Genomic DNA, 18991 nt, shown 5'->3' with positions numbered 1-18991 from the left:
TCAGACTGTTCATCAGGATTTGTTAAAGAGTACTTCAATTAACAAATTGTTGTTTAAATAACAAATTATAGATTAATATTGAAGAACTACACAGCATTAAATCAATCCTGTATCTTACTGCATAATTTTACTTCATTATAACACTTCTCTTACAACAGGCGATAACAGACAGAATCCACAAAGTATCTCACAGCCCTACATTAATCTACTGTAGAACTCCATTTCTTTATTATTATTCAATTACACACCAATACAAAATATTAGACACTACGTTAATGAAAATATTACACAGTGCTACATATAGCATTTAGGCTTAACTCACTGCTTCCCACTGTAATTCTCACTGTGCTATTAGCCATTTAGTGTATGGGGTGAAACGCTGTATGCTTTTAAATGAGGAATCCCCCTGAACACAGAGAGAGAGAGAAACACCTCACACCGAGAACAACGTGACACTTCATCAAAAAGCAGAATCTTCTGCCATCCTCAATTATTCATCAACAGCGTATAAATAGAAGAAGTGCATAAGATGGTGGTGGGGGGGGGGGGGGGGGTGCAGAAAAAAGAAGGAAGTGGTGGAGAGAAAGGCAGGGGAGGCAGCTCCACACGCGAGAGAGAGCTATAGACAGATCAAAATATGGTTTTTTCTACTCTTTTATTCTTTGGGACCATTTAAAGAAGTAAGAAAAAGAAAGGGGAACTTCCTTTCGTTGTCTCTTTCTGTTTAAATTAATGGCCATTTTTAGGGAACCGTTACGTACCTTACGTTTCCTACGCGTGACGTCACGGCGCCGGTGGGAGAGAGAGAGAGGGCGAGAGGAAGAGAGAGATTGAGGGAGAGAGGAAGAGTGGGAGAGAGATAGGGAGTGGGAGAGAGGAAGGGAGAAAGAGAGGGAGAGGAGAGTGGGAGAGAGACAGGAAGGAGGACCGAATGTGGACTGTGTGTGTGTGTGTAGCTTGTAATATGCATTTTTTTTTCTTTGCTAAAGCAATATATACGCCGCTGTGAATAAGCCATAAGTTAGTCAGCCATATCTGCAGCTGGTGCACTAATGAACACAGAGGGGAGGGCGAACTATGATACTGATAATCAGTGACATATGAGGATGTGAGGAGCCACTACACGGACGTTATTTCTTTGCCCTAAAGTGGATGCTGAAGGACGTTGTCCCCTCGGGCCCTTTGCTCTTTCTCTTCTGTAAGTAATTCAGCGTTGTCCATGTTGTTGTTGTTGTTTTTGTTGCTGCTGCTGTTGTTTTCAGGGTGAGTTCGTCTTCTAGGTCTTCATTGTCCCGTCCATAGCTTCCTGCTGCTGTACTTCTGCTCATTTGGATCCACGTACAACGCCACCCCACTGTTGTTTATTGCACACAGTAAAATGCAGTGGCTCCATATTATTATGCTTTTGCCCTTTTACATTGTCCACAGGCTTGACCTGCACTGACCTCAGAGCTGCTCAGAAACTTCACTTCAGTCCTCCATCTGGTGCATATCAGATACATTGAAAATTACATGAACAAATTATAATATCCCTCACAGTGGTGTAGTCTTATAATGTGTAGCATCACTGTTGTTAATGGGCAGTGTTCAAGTAGAGGGCAACCACAGCAGGGATTCGAACCAAACATGAACTCCCCACTTTCTTTTACCAGAGGCCTGTTTTTAAAGGATGCTCTGGCCCCTGTCCATGGTGCTGGGAAAAAATGAATATTGATAAAAGCTAATATGAGAATATTATTGTGAACTTAATTCCCTGTTGATCTAAGGTATTTTTTTATAATGTTTAATGTCTCTGTGCTGTATATATTTCATTCTTGTTTGTTAGTCTGTTTTCTTATTGCATTTATGTAAAACAAAAAGAAAAAAAATACATAAAGGTCCACACATAAGGTTTGTAATGTTTAATGTCATACAATTATTACTCTTTTAAAACAAAACAGGCCTCTAACTCTGCCTGTAACACTAGTATATGTAAATGTGTTCTGCTCCTATTGGCTGTCTTGATATCATAATTGCTTAAAATCAATGTCTAGATAGAAACACTCCTTATAAAGTCTGCAGGAATGAGCGGAGGTAAAGTCTACCTGGAATCATTTGGCGCAAGGCGGGAATACACCCTGGAGGGGGCGCCAGTCCTTCACAGGGCAACACAGACACATACACACACATTCACTCACACGCTCACACCTATGGAGACTTTTTGAGTCGCCAATCCACCTGCAACGTGTGTTTTTGGACTGTGGGAGGAAACCGGAGCACCCGGAAACCCACTCGGACACAGGGAGAACACACCAACTCCTCACAGACAGTCACCCAGAGCAGGAATTGAACCCACAACCTCCAGGTCCCTGGAGCTGTGTGACTGCGACACTACCTGCTGCGCCACCGTGCCGCCCTCAGCTAGAATATGTAAAGTTAAAATTCATAACTACCGCTAATAAGGTCAGAATGTCAGTGCTGGCAGCTGCCATGAGGTTTTGTCATTGGCACACACCAAATTTGAAAAGTAATTGAACAGTTCAAGTTTTCCTTTAGTTGTTGTTATTAAACCCCTTATGAGTCACTTATTTTATTACTAATATGTTTGTTTATGGTACAGCAGGTGCAGCAGATAGTATTTCTGTCACAGCTCCAGGGTCCTGGAGGTTGTGGGTTCGAGTCCCGCTGTCCGGTGACTGTCTGTGAGGAGTGTGGTGTGTTCTCCCTGTGTCTGCGCGGGTTTCCTCCGGGTGACTGTCTGTGAGGAGTGTGGTGTGTTCTCCCTGTGTCTGTGTGGGTTTCCTCCGGGTGACTGTCTGTTAGGAGTGTGGTGTGTTCTCCCTTTGTCTGTGTGGGTTTCCTCTGGGTGCTCCGGTTTCCTCCCACAGTCCAAAAACACACGTTGGCAGGTGGATTGGCGACTCAAAAGTGTCCGTAGGAGTGAATTTGTGTGTGTGTGTGTGTGTGTGTTGCCCTGTAAAGGACTGGCGCCCCCTCCAGTGATCCTTTTATTTATTTTTTTTGTGAAACATTAGGTTTTGTCACTCCACCATCTTACGGCAAATCCACTCATGCCTGGAGTTCTGTTTACAAACCGTTTACAAGGCTGTAACAGTTTATTAAGGTTAGCCCATCATATGGATCGTGTTCTCAGGAAAATAACACTATCAGCGGAGTAGCCTTAGCTCTCTAAAGTCAGTTGGAGTGGTTTCCTGCAGAGTTGCTGTGTTGTGGACGTGAAGCCACTGGATGAGGCTTTTAAACTTTAAGTAGTTCCTTCCTTGATCCTCACCTCAGTGTGAACACCACCTACTGAGAGCCTGGAGTGCTTTAATATCCCTAATATCTCTCTCTCTCTCTTTCTCTCTCTCTCTCTCCATATTTATCTTACTCTTTCTGTCACCAAGAGGGTTTTCTTTCTTTCCTCCCCCTCTCTCTCTCTCACTTGCTCTTCCTTTTTAATATCTTTTATCAGGTTGAAGCTGCAAAGCTGCACTTTCTCTGTGACATTATGACATTTAAACTCTGCACAGCCTGTATTTTACCCACAAATGACTGGTCATGTTGTATCTCTAATGTACATAAAAGCTCTCACTGTATGGTAAATGAACACTTTTTAAATGCCATATCCATGTGAGTTTTCATGTTTGTGTGTGTGTGTGTGTGTGTGTATTTGTGTTTGTGTGTGTATGGTCCATGCTTATTTGACCTACTCTGAGTTTCCCTCTCTCTCGCTGTTCAGTAAAGTGGAAGAGAGTGTGCTCATGAAATCTTTACCTTGTGCTAAACACACAGTGAAAGCTTGGGCGTAATAGATTAGAGACCACTGGCTGAGGAAGGTTCTGTAGGTGACAATATCAAAAAAGAACTAAGAGCACAATGTTGTTCTATGTAAAACATTAATATACATCAGAGGTGCCATTGTTGACTGTGTTAGTATAGAGCCGATTATGTTAGTAATAGAGAAGCTGCTTTGTCTGTAGGCCATACATAGGCCATACATATTACAAAATTTGGCTTGAATTAGAGTCTGATATCTTACTCATGTCTTGCAGTGTTCTGTATTTTAATTTTGTGTCCCTCAGCCTCAAACATACTGTGCAAGGGCATCATACACAAATAGGGGGGAGTCGCCCAATCTGACCAAGATAAATGTCATTTTAAAAGGCCAGTGGGACCTGAGATAAAGTTAAAAAATGTAGAAAAGAGAGGCATGTCTCAAATGTGGTTTTGAAATTGCAGTTTCAGAATTTAGAGCCTGTGGATCTCTGAGAAGTGTCATAACTGCTGTGGGAGCTTAGCAGCCATCTACAACCTTAATCTCAAATGATGATCGGCTCACTGACCCTCTACTTGAACTCAGAATGTCAAGAGTGTAAAGACAAATATAACTTAAATACTGCATTACTGTAACTCAAACCTAATTTGCGATTGTTTAACAAAACTCTGTTGTTTACATAATACATCTTCCCCAATGTAATGATTATTTGAAGACCGTTAACTCAGTTATACATTTGGAATAAGACACTGTCTTCTAGCAGCAATGTTAGCTATCGGCTTTCCCTTCTGCACTGACCAGATAATGGAACAAAAAAATCAATACATCTCACCCACAAATGTTTTCCAAAAGTTCCTCCTTCATTTATAGTATGCTATTAATGTGGGGGCTTCCTTATTTTTTTAACGGTAGATGGTTACATGTTTTGACCAATTACGTGAGGAGCTTGTTAAGGAATGAGCTGAATCAGGTGTGGTGCTGGATGATAGAAAACACAACAGTAGTGTTGTAGTAGTGTGTTGTCCACTGTGTGAAGGCTCTGGGAAGCTTTAATACGAACAATAGCAATATATATATATATTGAATAAAAACTTCCAAAATATGTATTTAAAAACATTTTAAAGCTATTTTTAATTCAATTCATGGTAGAACTACAATAAAAAGTTGTTTTGAAAAACTGGAATGGACTGCAACTGTTGTTTTTAACCCACTCCTTTCTCTCTTATCTTTTATTAGATGCAGAAATGGCGCAGCTGTTGTTTCTTGTAATTTTCAGCATGCTTCCCACTCTTATCACGTCCATACATAATTCAACAACCGGAGGTAATGATTCTGTATGTGTGTGTGTCTGTGTGTGAGTGAGAGAGAGAGAGAGAGAGATGTGATGCAATACCATAGAGAGATGCTCTGCTGTATCCTCTTTCTGACATGCAAAGTGGTTGGCCGCACTTGTTCGATGAGAGTAAAATGAAAGAATGTTTTGCGTTTCTGAAAGTGTTTTATGGGGCACTTTCTCTAATGTATTTGTAATGAATTTAGAAGCGATAGCAGAGAGATTGCTGTTTCCTATTGTTTATAACTTTCACGTTTATATTAAAAAGTTTAGCTCATGTACTTGTGTGTATTACAGTGAATGTAGACGTAATGTCAGAATGATAAAAAATAAAATAAAAGAATAAGAAAATCCTAGTGAAACTAAATTGACACATTCATTACACTCTTAAAAATGATGCTTCTATAAGGGTTCTTAATTAAAGGACATGGTCCTGTATAGAACCCTGAACACTTGAAGAAGGTTTTGCGTGATTAAGGGCTTCTTCAGATTGTTGGAGGATGTGCTACAGATGATTGTATAAAGCACCGTTTAGAAATGGGTTCTACGTGGCACCAAAATGTTTCTGCGATTGTAATAAGCTTGACATTGTAACAATAGAAGAAACATTTTTGGTGCCGTACAGAACCCTTTTCTATAAGGTGCTATATACAGGGTTTAGACAATGAAACTGAAACACCTGTCGTTTGAGTGTGGGAGGTTTCATGGCTAAATTGGAGCAGCCTGGTGGCCAATCTTCATTAATTGCACATTGCACCAGTAAGACCATGTGCACCCAATGGTTCAAACATTGTGTCCTGAAGGCGGTGCCGTGTATCAGGACGACAATGCACCAATACACACAGCAAGACTGGTGAAAGATTGGTTTGATGAACATGAAAGTGAAGTTGAATGTCTCCCATGGCCTGCACAGTCACCAGATCTAAATATTATTGAGCCACTTTGGGGTGTTTCATTGTCCAACCCCTGTAGATCCATCTGTAGCACAGTGTGTACAGAATAAAAAAAAATCCTTTTCCAATGTTAAAAAAATATGTATAAAAACATTTTGCCATTTTTCTCTGTAAAAGATCACTTAACATTTACCAAAGACTGTGTATATATCAACACAACATTAATATTAATTGCTATGGTGGTTTTAAGACAGACTCAAACAAATGACAATAATTTAATTTAAAAAAAACCCACACCATGTTTTTTGTAAAGAATAAGGCAGCATATTGGGTTAGAATATGAGTGACATATAATTATTATTTTTGCCATTAAACATCAACCAGAATTATAATGTGATACTGTGACTTTTTTTTATCAATAATCTATAATCCAGAGGAGGACGAGTCCCCTTTGTGAGACTTGGTTCCTTTCAAGATGTCTTCCTCTAGCTTTGAAGGGTTTTTTTTCTTTGCCACTGATGCCTTTGGGGTGTTTTATATGTTGCTGATCTTTTGTCCTATTACTGCTTTGTATCAACATAAAAAAGTTTGAACTCTCTATTTTTTTTAAATATAGATTTTAAAACAGATTTTGATTTCATTTGATTAGAATATTGTTGTGATAGAGATTTCAGAGCTTTGCATGTCAGCAGGAGTATTTTTATTAGAAATTACAGATCTACATGCTTCATATAAAAAAAAAGACGTGAATATAAGATGCCACTAACTCCTTAACAAACATCAGTAGAGAAAGTGGTCCTTTTTTGGTGTTAAATAAATATTATTTTTTCAAAATGTACTTCATCAAATATTATTATCTATACTTTCCTTGCTAACACTCAAAAATAATGCATTTCTATTGTTGCTTTCCTTATTGATGTATTTTTACACACCTAATATGCAAACACAGCTTTGTAGGCACTTGATAGTCACTTATTTGTTCTTAAATCAAGTGTATTACTCAGGAGCCTGTGCTTCATTATGTAGTGCAGCTTCTTTTCTTCTGGGAAGGCCTTTCAATAGATGCTTGAATGTTTTTTTTGATGAAATACAGGTTTTAGAGCTTTAATGAGGTCAGCTGCTGATCACAAACATCAATTCAACTCATCCTCCTTCACTTCAGAGACTGCAGTTACACTGCTACACAGCCGTAGGGGCTTAGGGGCGTAATACACCTCTAGCTCCTGCTTGGCATTGAGCAAAGTGACCTCAAGCTCAAGTGCAGCTGTTTCTGCATCCCATTACATTTTGTGCTTTTCAAGTGAGATTATGCATGCCGTCTGCCCCTTGTGGGTGCACTTGAAGTAGCTGAGTTCACTAGCTATAAGGAGTGTAGTTTTTTATGCGCATGCAGTTGTTTATGTGCTGTAAAGGTTTTACATATATGCACATTAACCACATTCTTTTTTTTATCTCTTTCTCTCTCTTTTCTTTCTCAGGATGCGCCATCATTCGCCCCCCTAGAGATGGAGGGATTCGGTACAGAGGACTAACTCAGGAGCAGGTAGAGTTGGTGCAGTGCATTAGATTGACAGCTCCACCACACTACCGCATTAGCCCAGAGAGCACATCATTACATAACAAAGGAATCTCATATGTCATCTCTTTCCCCTCATATCCCCTTTTCTTCTCTCTCATTCTCTCTCTCTCTCACTGTCTCTGTCTCTCTCTTTCTCTCTCTGTCTCTCTCTCTCTCACTGCCTCTGTCTCTCTCTCTGTTCTTCTGTAGATTCGCAGTGTGCAGATTTTGCCTGTAGACTATGAGATAGAGTACATCTGCCGAGGCAGCAGGGTGATCCTGGGCCCAAAGGTCCGCAAGTGCCTTTCCGACGGCACCTGGACTGACATGGACCAGCAGAGCCGATGCTGTAAGCACATCAATGGCACACTTATCACTACCACATACCTGTGGATTTTGAGTCTTCTTAAGACTGTAACTGGTAAAAGCAATAGATGAGGGGGATTACGCAGTATAAATAAGTAGCATTTATTTTAAAAATGCTTACTATTTGGTCATTGTCCAAAAGAAAACAAATATCTCCATTTTTCAGATTCAAATTTTTTCAAAGTTTGAAGAAATTAACTGCTCTTTTCATCATGTCAAAATGTCTTAATAGATGGGCCAAATAATTTGAATAAAAATATGAATAAAATACAGCATATTCCCCAGTGTTAAATCAACACAAATCATTTTAACACTGGGGTATTTGCTGTATTATAACAACAAGCTTAAGTATGTTTTTGACTGGGAAATTTTTGAATTTTTTTTTTTTAAATTTTGGAAATATTTTTAGACAGTGATGATTTATTTAGCAGGACGGTGGCGCAGCAGGTAGGTGTCGCAGTCACACAGCTCCAGGGACCTGGAGGTTGTGGGTTCGATTCCCACTCCGGGTGACTGTCTGTGAAGAGTGTGGTGCGTTATCCCCATGTCTGCGTGGGTTTCCTCCAGGTGCTCCGGTTTCCTCCCACAGTCCCAAAACACACGTTGGTAGGTGGATTGGTGACTCAAAAGTGTCTGTAGGTGTGAGTGTGAATGTGTGCGTGTGTGTTGCCCTGTTACAATGATGTAATGGGTTTTTTTCAATTTAATTATTTATATATAAGTCACAGTTTTATGGCAGAAGTTTTAGCAGCAGCACTTTTTCTGATCACCACATTTAGTTTTAAACCTCTACAGGGACGCAAGAATTCAACAGGTTTTGCTGCAAAAAATAATTAGGCTCTCAAGTAGTGCATTGTTTCAGAGCACGCAAATGTTAAAAAAACTTTTACTTGTGGAATTAATTAATCTTATGTAGTTCTGCACATGTTAGAAAATTAATTTGGTAACATTTGACAGTGTCTAAGAGATGGGAGTGAAAAACAATCTTTTCCATTTTTGGATGTGATTCGCAAAAAGGCTGAATGCTAGGTTATACATTTTGGAATTTGAAAGGACCATAACTGTAACCATGGTTACAGCCTTCACACCCCAGCATATAAGCTTCATTAGTCTACTGCATAGATCCAAAGCAGACGACTGAAACTCTTGTACTGGTGAGTGATGTTGACATGAAACTCCTATCCGTTCAGCCTTCAGTGAGAGTCTTTTTCTGACATCATTTTACAAATTCCCACTGACCAGCACACTGGGACTCACCCCATGTCTGCAAACACGTCAGGTTTATTCAGAAACATTGCCTCAGTGTGCACGAAAATTGGTATAAAGATTCACATAAAGCTTCACATCTAGGTAAAGCTAAGGCTAAATCTTTCATATGGTGTTACATAACAGGGATTTGTTCAGTGAAACTGGAACGCTTTGAAGTTTGTAGGTTGTATTTTGCAGCTCCTTTAAGTGAGAATCACACAGGTTCTGATTTAAACACATTTCTTAAAGTGATTATATATACATTTTAAAAGATGTAATATAAAAAAATCTGTGATTTCTTTATTCTCATGAAATTGTATTTCTGCCCAAAGCACAGAGAAAAGATTTCCAGTCTTTCACTAACCAGCTTGATGGCATTTTATAAATATAAAAAATATACAAATTCATTCATTCATTGTCTGTGACCCTTATCCAGTTCAAGGTCACGGTGGGTCCAGAGCCTACCTGGAAATCACTGGATGCAAGGCAGGGATACACCCTGGAGGGGGCACCAGTCCTTCACAGGGCGACACACACTCACTTACACCTACGGACACTTTTGAGTCTCCAATCCACCTACCAATGTGTGTTTGGAGCATGGGAGGAAACCGGAGCACCCGGAGGAAACCCACGCAGACACAGGGAGAACACACCACACTCCTCACAGACAGTCACCCGGAGGATACCCACACAGACACAGGGAGAACACACCACACTCCTCAATCTCATACATGTAAATTAGATGCCTGAAGCACAGAATTCAAATATAGCCTTCTCCTTGTGGAATAGAATTTTAGGTTGCATTTCTTGATGCATCCTCAGACTGTGTTAAACAGCAGTTTCTGAAGCACTCTCATCTGTCATTCCCTGAATTTTTCACAATATTATGAATGTGTTTTTGAGCTGTTTGACATTACTCTCATGAAGTTTAGGACAAAGTTGGGAGCCAAAATCCCTTTTTATGGCAAAATCTATTTATTAAACTAATCTTGATAACTTACCTGTTGCCAACTCACCTGCTTATAGTGGAATAGTCCAACTAGACTATAGGATAAGCACTGTCTTTTTAATTGTATTTGTCCTATCCCAACCTCTTTTTGAATGTGCTTCAGGCTTCAAATTCTAAATGTGCTTATTTACAAAATACAATCCAATTAGTCATTAAAACGATAAAAGTCATCTTTTTACTTTTCACAAATTAGAATGTTGTAGAATGTATGTCAGCCCACATAGTCATTTATCACAACTATTTCCATTGTTACTGAGATACAGTATTAAATCAAGCTATCATCAGTCTTACAATATTACATTAAATGGCATTAGAAATATGGTATGAACTGCTTGTGAATGTTTGTTTACTGGAGCAGGCTGCCAGAGTTTCATACGAAAAGAAAATGGAAGCATCTCAAAAATGTGCTATAGCTTTTGTATGTAGTGCTTCATTCCTAAACAACAGAACAGATGAACTAAAAGCATCTATCCTTCTCAGTGATGCTGTGTCCACTTGTCTGGACATATTTAGAGAACGGAAGAGTGACTGTGATTCCCCCTGGACCACCAGCAGAGGGCACAATGCTGCATTACAGCTGTAATTCTGGATTCCAACTGGAGGGCAGAAATGTCTCTCACTGCACCAAATTGGGGAAATGGGATGCGCCCAAACCACTGTGTATTTGTGAGTTATTCTTCACTAAACTACACACAAACAGCACACTTTCATTATATTTCTGGCATAATAAAAGCTAGTATTTTTTATTTTGTTTGTCTCATCATGCATTAATATACATATTTTGCAAATGAGCTTCCATTGAAAAAAGTATTTTCATCTTTTGAAACTTTACACTTTTGGTGATGCGAGTTATTTTTTGTCAGTTTTTGCAAGCTTCACCCAATTGGCTTATTCATTCATTATCTGTAACCCTTATTCAGTTCAGGGTTGTGGTGGGTCCGAAGCCTACCCGGAATCATTGGGTGCAAGGCAGGAACACACCCTGGAGGGGGCGCCAGTCCTTCACAGGGCAACATGCACATTCACTCTCACACACACACACCTACGGACACTTTTAAGTTGCCAATCCACCTATCAACGTGTGTTTTTGGTGCTTGGGAGGAAACCGGAGCACCCGGAGGAGACCCATGCAGACACAGGGAAAACACACCACACTCCTCACAGACAGTCACCCGGAGGAAACGCACGCAGACACAGGGAGAACACACCACACTCCTCACAGACATTCACCCGGAGTGGGACTCAAACCCAAAACCTCCAGGTCCCCAGAGCTGTGTGACTGCGACACCTACCTGCTGCTCCACCGTGCCGCCCCCTATTGGCTTAAATTATCATTTAATGTTTATCAGAAACCCTTACTGAGTAGGTGTACTTTGCAGGTTTACAATTAGTGATTGTAGCCTGTCTTTCATGTCAGACTGAGATCCCTCTACCCAATCCACCAATTGAAAGTACCAAAGGGACCACCCCTGAGTAGGTTTTTTTTTTATTTAATGACGGGCCTTTTGTGGCACAGCAGTGACACTGAACATTTGCAGCATGTTACTGTGTGTTGTGCTATTATATTTGTGTATTAGTCATCCTTCACCCTTCTGCTTTTTTAGTTCCATGTCTATCTAGTCAACTGACAAATAGGAGATTGGAGTTGAATTGCATTAAGGGTTGTTCCTGTAAGACAGTGACACTTTAGCAGGAATTTTAGCATTCCTCTGTTTTATTGGGTCCCTGTAAGATTGGAATGCCAACACACAAGCATTTTGTCTTCACTGTTTGGTGATGTTATATGCTGAAAAACAGGGAAGAAACAGAATAATATAAAAATAGCTAACAAGATTTTGGTGCTGAACTCCATGCAATTAAACTTCTCCATAGCCCCTTTCACACGTGAACCTCTGGAGTATCAGATCTGCAGATGGACCGGAGTGGTCCACTCACACATGCAGCGCACAGATGGAGATATTCTGTGTCAGACGTGTCTTGAACATGCAGGAGACATCAGAGGCGCTGTTCAAACACCACTAGCAGGATAAAGTCTGCATAAAATTAAGGTCAAATGTTGTGGATGTTTGCGTACACTAATGCAGTTTATCCGTGTTAAATCCAGAGAATTTCTTATGGCTGCTCTGTGAGCTACCATGACATGATAAAACCATGCTCTACCTGGTATATGCAGTTAAACCTTGCTGTATTTGCACACACACACACACACACACACACACACACACAGCATTACTATATATCACAGTGATGCTTGGAAGTGATGAAACTCTATAGTAAAATGTGATACCGCACAACCTTATTCCTAAGACAATGAACTTTAGTGCAATGTTTATTTATTACAGAACATTTTTGAGATCACTTTAGGGAACTCATAGTGAACCATGATAAAATGGCAAATAATCTTATATTTAATATATTTGTATCACGTTTTGGTATCTGATGGTATCTGACCCAGTCTGCAAGTTTTAATTGTACTTAAATAAACCAAGCCAAAGTGGCTGCAATATTCTTCTGGCTGTTGCTAAGTCAAGCAATGAGAAAACTGTAAGGATTCTATGTGATTTCATGACATAACACTCTAAATTACATTTTACTGTTGTAACACAACCACCCCTGATACCCCTATATCTTTATGATATCTAGTTACTGCCTTCAGTGCTTTAACATGCATTGTATTTGCTCTGTTTCCACTTGCTAACAGACGACGGGAGTTACACAGGTAAGACTTAGAGTTCATTCGTATTCAAAATTAGACAAAAACTCCATATTTATGTCCATGTGGACATACACCTACAAAGGAGAAGTTTATAAATAATGAACTGAAAATTAGATTAAACTGCATGCTGCTGTTTAGAGCTGAATGATTCCTGGAAAATGTTTTAAATGTGATTTTTCTGATCAGTATTTTTTTTTCAGTAAATTACGATTCAGGACTGTATTTTAGGTTGTGGTTGAGTTATCACCATCTACGGTAATTGGGTTAGTGTTATTGGATTGAATTTCCCAGAGTAAAACATGTTAAGACAATGCTAATCACAACTGCTACTTTTGTGATCAGAAAATTAATTAGCCTTTCAAATTGCAGTTGGGCCCCACTAGTGTTACTGAATATTCAGATCTGGGATCTGAGCTCAGATTCTGCTGAAGGTTGTTTTGATGTTTTGAAGTTGCCACACGTGAAATGAGCTGTGATTCATAGCTGCAATCGACACTGAGGCCTAGGCCTTAATTGTAAAGATTTTTCTGGCCACAAGGGGGCTCTCTTTTACCAGGATTTGGTCTGAAAATGGAACCATATGCTGAGAGCTACATATAATTTTTGAAGGTTAACGTTAACTTGTTTGTCTTTGCATTTAAAACACGTTTTATGCCATAAAATGAAGAACCCATATGTACTAAGTTCTGAGTCAGTTATTAAGGCCAAACAGAAAGCCTAGTCCTTCCCTTCAGGAAGAATCATCTCTAGCCAACAAGGCCAATGCTCTCTTCTTAATGCTCGGTTCCACACATACACACAGGTTTATCCTTCATACCCACCTCTCTTTTACTTTACACTCTTTGTAACGTTTTATTTTATTTTCCCAATGTGGTCTGAAGAGATGTTGGGTGCTCCTCATTGATCCTAGTAATTCACATTACAGTTACTGTACCTCTCAGGTGGCTAGGTTTGGAGTTTGTTTTTGTCTTTCTTGTTTTCAGTGACACCTTTGAGTAGTTAAAATACTGGAACAGTTTAAATATGTGTTCAGAGTGGGTGCTTATAAGCAATTCTCCTTTAAATATATATGTTTTGGCCTTTTTGGCTAATCTGGATTGGTGATCCATGGTAATGTACCATGTGTATATCTCTGTCTATCCCTCTATCCATCTGTTCATCCATCCATCCATCCAGTTATTCCGCCTGCTGTTTTCTCGATCAGTTTTCCTTCTCAGCATTCTGTCTTTCTTCCTGGCCCCCTGCATGCTCACTCCATCATTAACTCACAGGGAGGGATCACTGCGTATTTACTGTAGTGCAGTCTCAGCAGGGTGAAGATTAACTCTTGGCTGTGTGTGTGTGTGTGTGTGCGTGTGTTCTCTCGTGGATGTGAACTTGTTTGCTTATGTTTCCATGAATATGTGTGTTTTGTGTAGTTTTCCTCTTGTGAGTTATGGATATACAAGGCCAACCTAACAAAAGCTACATTAAACTGTTAATGCTGCAGTAAGCAGCACACAGATTGTTGATCATAATCACTGAATTGCCAGGAATATGTCACTAAAGAAGTGCTGTAACCCGCTGAATCTTTGCATTATGGAGCTGCCAGAGTCCACTTTACTTTCAGCATATTGCACTGCGAAAACATCAGTGAGGATTTGACTTCTTGCTGAGGGCTGAGGTTAAGGAAAGGACCTTTGCAGAAATGTTGGAGCTTTTTAAAAATCGGTGTAGTGATGTTTTCAAGAGTATATTTGTACAAAATATATTCACAAGAATTTTATTTTCAGTTTTTGAGCCAAGGAGCACCTAAAACGTTCTCCCACGTTAATGTTTAGCAAAGGTTAGGTTTCAGAAGGAGGCACAAGTTGTAGTGCTTCAGTGCAATAACAATAACTCTAGCTAATATTTTTGATACATTGCGGTTTGTGTGGGGCGGCACGGTGGCGCTGCAGGTAGTGTCGCAGTCATACAGCTCCAGGGACCTGGAGGTTGTGGGTTCGATTCCCGCTCCGGGTGACTGTCTGTGAGGAGTTGGTGTGTTCTCCCCGTGTCTGCGTGGGTTTCCTCCGGGTGCTCCGTTTTCCTCCCACAGTCCAAAAACACACGTTGGTAGGTGGATTGACGACTCAAAAGTGTCCGTAGGTGTGAATGTGTGTGTGTCTGTGTTGCCCTGTGGAGGACTGGTGCCCCCTCCAGGGTGTGTTCCGCTTATCCAGGGTGGATAAGCGGTTACAGATTATGAATGAATGAATGAATGCAGTTTGAGTAAACTCTAGGAGCACGTCTGAGGTAAAACGATATGCATAATTATTTGCATGTGTGATATGACATATAAAAACCAAGTTACAGTCAAATATAGCCCCCAAGATGCCTTGGTTGGATTTTTAATTATTTAATGATAAGCAATAAATCCAGAGGTTTCTATTTACACTTTATAAATGAATTGGTGTATTTTGTGCATGCATTATAGACACATTTATTCACAGCAAGTATAAAATGAAAGCAGCTGCCCTGTAGCAGCTCCTTAATGGTTTATTCCACCGTACCCAGTGCAATGCATTAGCCTGAGGTGTATTAAGACCCCAAGCATTGGACTATGAAGCAGGGGAACCGTATTCTCTGGAGTGATGGAGGTCCCACTAATCTCTTTTGAATGAGTTGGAGTTGAGTTTGTGATCCAGAACCTCGCTAATATTCTTGTGACTAAATGCCTTTTAAATCCCCCAGCAATATTCCAACCTGTAGTTGAACATCTTCCCAGAAGAATAGAGGCTATGGCTGCAGCAAAGAGAATAAAGTCCCCGTTGGCAACTGTAAACATTTGGACGTACGGTGTATGTCCTGTGTTTTAAGAAATGAACAATGATCATTCGCTGATCTACAGGCACAGCACTGATTTAACTAATATAATATATACACGTTTAATATTGTAGTAAGATATTTAGGTCATTTCTCTGAGACACTCAACTGCTTCTGTAATTATCTCACCTCATGGTAGGTGTCACCTGGGGTTCTTCCATTAAATATCAACTAAATATCAGGACTAAATAATTCATGAGTGGCATGTGGAGAGACTGGAATTAAACAGAGAGAGAGAGAGAGAGAGAGAAATGTCAAAGGAAGAGCTTGGATCCTGGAAGGGCTCAGGTTGAAATCAAAGCACACAAAGTGGCAGCAGCCTGTTTTAAACAAAAACGAACATTTGGGCTCAGTCTTGTGTTCATCAGTTAGACCGTGCCCTACTTGGACAAAATTTGTAGACAAATCCTCATCCTATGTTTCTACTGAAATCAAGGGTATTAAAAGGTAGTTTGCCTCCCTTTGATGCATTAAAAGCTTATACTCTTCTAGGAAGGCTTTACAATAGATGATGGAATATTTTTGTGAGGATTCAGCCACAGAAGTATTAGTGAGGTCAGCTACTGATGTTGAACGATTAGGTTTAAATCACAAGCTACGGTACTTCACATGCCTATAAAGTGCAGTTCCACTGCTCCAGAGCCTGAGGAGCTTTACATCCCTCTAGCTGACATTTGGCATTAAGCATGGTTAACCCAGAGTCATTCACAACTCCTTCTGTTTCATGCTTTTCTGTGGAGATTATGCACACAATATTAAATGAAATATCATGCGTGTACTTGGGGTGGGCGATATGGCCCTAAAATAATATCATGATATTTCAGGGTATTTTGGCGATAACAATAATCTTGAATATATGATAAAACACTGAAAATTACTTTCAATAATTTCACTATTACAGCAAGATAAATGTTATATTAATATTAATCATATTAAATTAAATGTATTCTTACATAATATCATGGTTCGTTGTACATTGGATATTTTGTGACCAAACCACCTCAACACTACTGATGTCACTCCGCTTTTTTTGGAGCATATTCTTCTGCCTCAGGGCCACTTTCCGTCGTATTTGTTACTGTGCCCAAATGACTCATGTGAAGAATGTATGCCATACGACATGACGACAAAACGATACAATATGGCACAGCCCTAGTGTGTACATAGTGTTTAAAATATATCAGTTCTCCCCTTGTAATTAACACAGTTGGAGTATCATTGTTCAACATCAGTCCAGTTCATTTTAGGTTTATTTTTATTCTGTGAAATGTAATAAAAAATAAACCTAGTACGGCATCAGTTGTGTTAAATTATCCTTATTGTCGTTTAAGAGGGAAGCCTTTGGGGTTGAGTTGGTTCAATCCCCTCCTCAGGGCACTCTCTATGAGGAGTTTTGGAGTGTTCTCTCTGTGTACACATGGGTTACCTCCAGGTTCTTCCAGATTCCTCTCACAGTCCAAAAACACGTTGGTAGATGGATTGGCTCTTTGAAAGTGTGATGGTTTAAAAGGGAATGTCTGAGGGTATGTTGACCTGTGTGTTCCTGCCTTACACCCAGGCTCCAGACCCACTGCAAACATGCAAACAAAGTTGAATAAATGAATGAAATATGTATATGGCTGTAGGTAAATCGTTATATATGGCTGTATGTAGAAATCTGGATGCATATTACTGTATTTAAATGGCTGATGAGAACTGAGAGGATTGCTTTTGGCTGTCAGCTCCAGTGCTGACAGGTGCTTAAACTAGGCTACACTCAGTGTGAGTGCTATGTGTTCTGCACCTGCCTCACAACCTAGTGCAGTGTGTATAGCAGCAGAAACAGCTGCTGGACCGTTTCGTTCACGGTGTGCTGCGGCACATCCTCTGTGTGGCACAGAGCACACATTATTCTGCCATTTTCAGCTGATTGAAACAGGTCACGTAGGCTAGTGCTTGATTTAATGGATCGGGGCTTGCTGTGAGGTGCTGGTGATAATGACACGAGAGTTTGATTGTTGTGAGCGTGAGTGTGTGCGGGGGGAAGGGTTGTATGTGAGCGTGTGCATCTGTGAGAGACAGAGGAGATAAAGACAAGAGGATTCTGTTTGGTTCAAAGAGTTTAAAGCCTCATAAACCACAAGTAGCATATTTTGTGCAAAGCAGTGCACACTAAAGGATGTTTTTTGGCGACAATGTAGTGATGTGAGCTGCGTCTTACAAGGAGAATAACTTTAATACAGAGAGAAGATATACTCTCCAAACTATACTCTCACTCCCTCAGCCTTCCCTATCTCTCCAACTCTTGCCCCCCCACACACACCCTAACTCTCTCTTACTTTCCTCAATCTCACTCTGCCCTCTCTCTCTCTCCCTCTGTTCTACACTCCATTCTCTTTACTGCTCTCTCTCTCTCTCTCTCTCTCTCACACTTCTCTCTCTCTCTCTCTCTATCTCTCTCTCAGTATATATAGAGGTGCTGTCTCTCCTCGTGTCTGCTGCTGCTGCTTTGCTCAGCTGCAGTGCACACACACAGACATACACACGCGCACACACCGCTCAATGCTCGCTCTCTTCCACACTTTCTCGTCTTTTTCCATCGGATTAAAGGATTACGCTGCAGAATAATTGCTCTTTTTCAGTGTTCTGATCAAATGCTGGACTCGCATGCTGGAGTGTTAAACTTCATCTTTTTTGATGCAGGCAGTTATGAATTGTGGAGTGTGTGGAGTGTTTTGAGCATTTCAGTGCCGATGCCCTCCTTTTCGTTTCCACCTTGAACTTCTGAAAGGATAGTGATGATTTAGAAGAAAAATAACTTTTTTTTAATGGCAGTGATAATGAGAGTAATGCTTATTGCTTATTTGAGTACTTTAGGGTTATGTGCTCTTGCTCTCTGCTTGGTTCTTTCCATTTTTGAGGAGCTATTTGGACAGCAGACGAACTCATGTTAGTTGTCTCTTAGTTCTTAGAGCAAAGGGGTTAAGTTCAGTGCCTTTGTTCTGTTGGAATAGTCCAAGAAATGAATGGATTTGTCCATTGAGAAGATTATTGAAAAGTCTCGTTAACCGCGTCTGTTTCTATTTACATTGCATTGTTACAGAAAATGTCACTATAGCTGTTTCTCAGCGCATCACTCATGGACCTGTAACACACCTTCAACACTATTGCATTAAAGTGTAATTCTGCCTGTGAGTTGTTGTGAAACTTTGCAACCACTGAGTGGTTTGGTCCGCTGGAACTGCGCTGTACTGTTTAGTTTTTTATCTTGTATTATATTACATTATA

The 18991-nt window shown here is 40.1% G+C and overlaps 1 protein-coding gene across 2 annotated transcripts in view; it reads left to right on the top strand.

The window, feature by feature from the left end:
- Positions 1–914: 914 nt before the first annotated feature.
- Positions 915–18991, top strand: part of gabbr1a (gamma-aminobutyric acid (GABA) B receptor, 1a) — a 97094-nt gene continuing 79017 nt past the window's right edge. For both annotated transcript variants that reach the window (XM_066660064.1, XM_066660057.1), the window contains exons 1-6: positions 915–1198; positions 4994–5080; positions 7462–7526; positions 7752–7890; positions 10645–10830; positions 12866–12883. In XM_066660064.1, coding sequence (XP_066516161.1) covers positions 1153–1198; positions 4994–5080; positions 7462–7526; positions 7752–7890; positions 10645–10830; positions 12866–12883 — 541 coding nt within the window. In that variant the 5' untranslated portion in view covers positions 915–1152. The remainder of the gene's footprint in view (positions 1199–4993; positions 5081–7461; positions 7527–7751; positions 7891–10644; positions 10831–12865; positions 12884–18991) is intronic.

Source organism: Hoplias malabaricus, chromosome 1, assembly GCF_029633855.1.
Source record: "Hoplias malabaricus isolate fHopMal1 chromosome 1, fHopMal1.hap1, whole genome shotgun sequence".
Lineage (NCBI taxonomy): Eukaryota > Metazoa > Chordata > Actinopteri > Characiformes > Erythrinidae > Hoplias > Hoplias malabaricus.
Note: the sequence above shows the minus strand (reverse complement) of the source record. Positions and strands in the feature narration are given on the sequence as shown.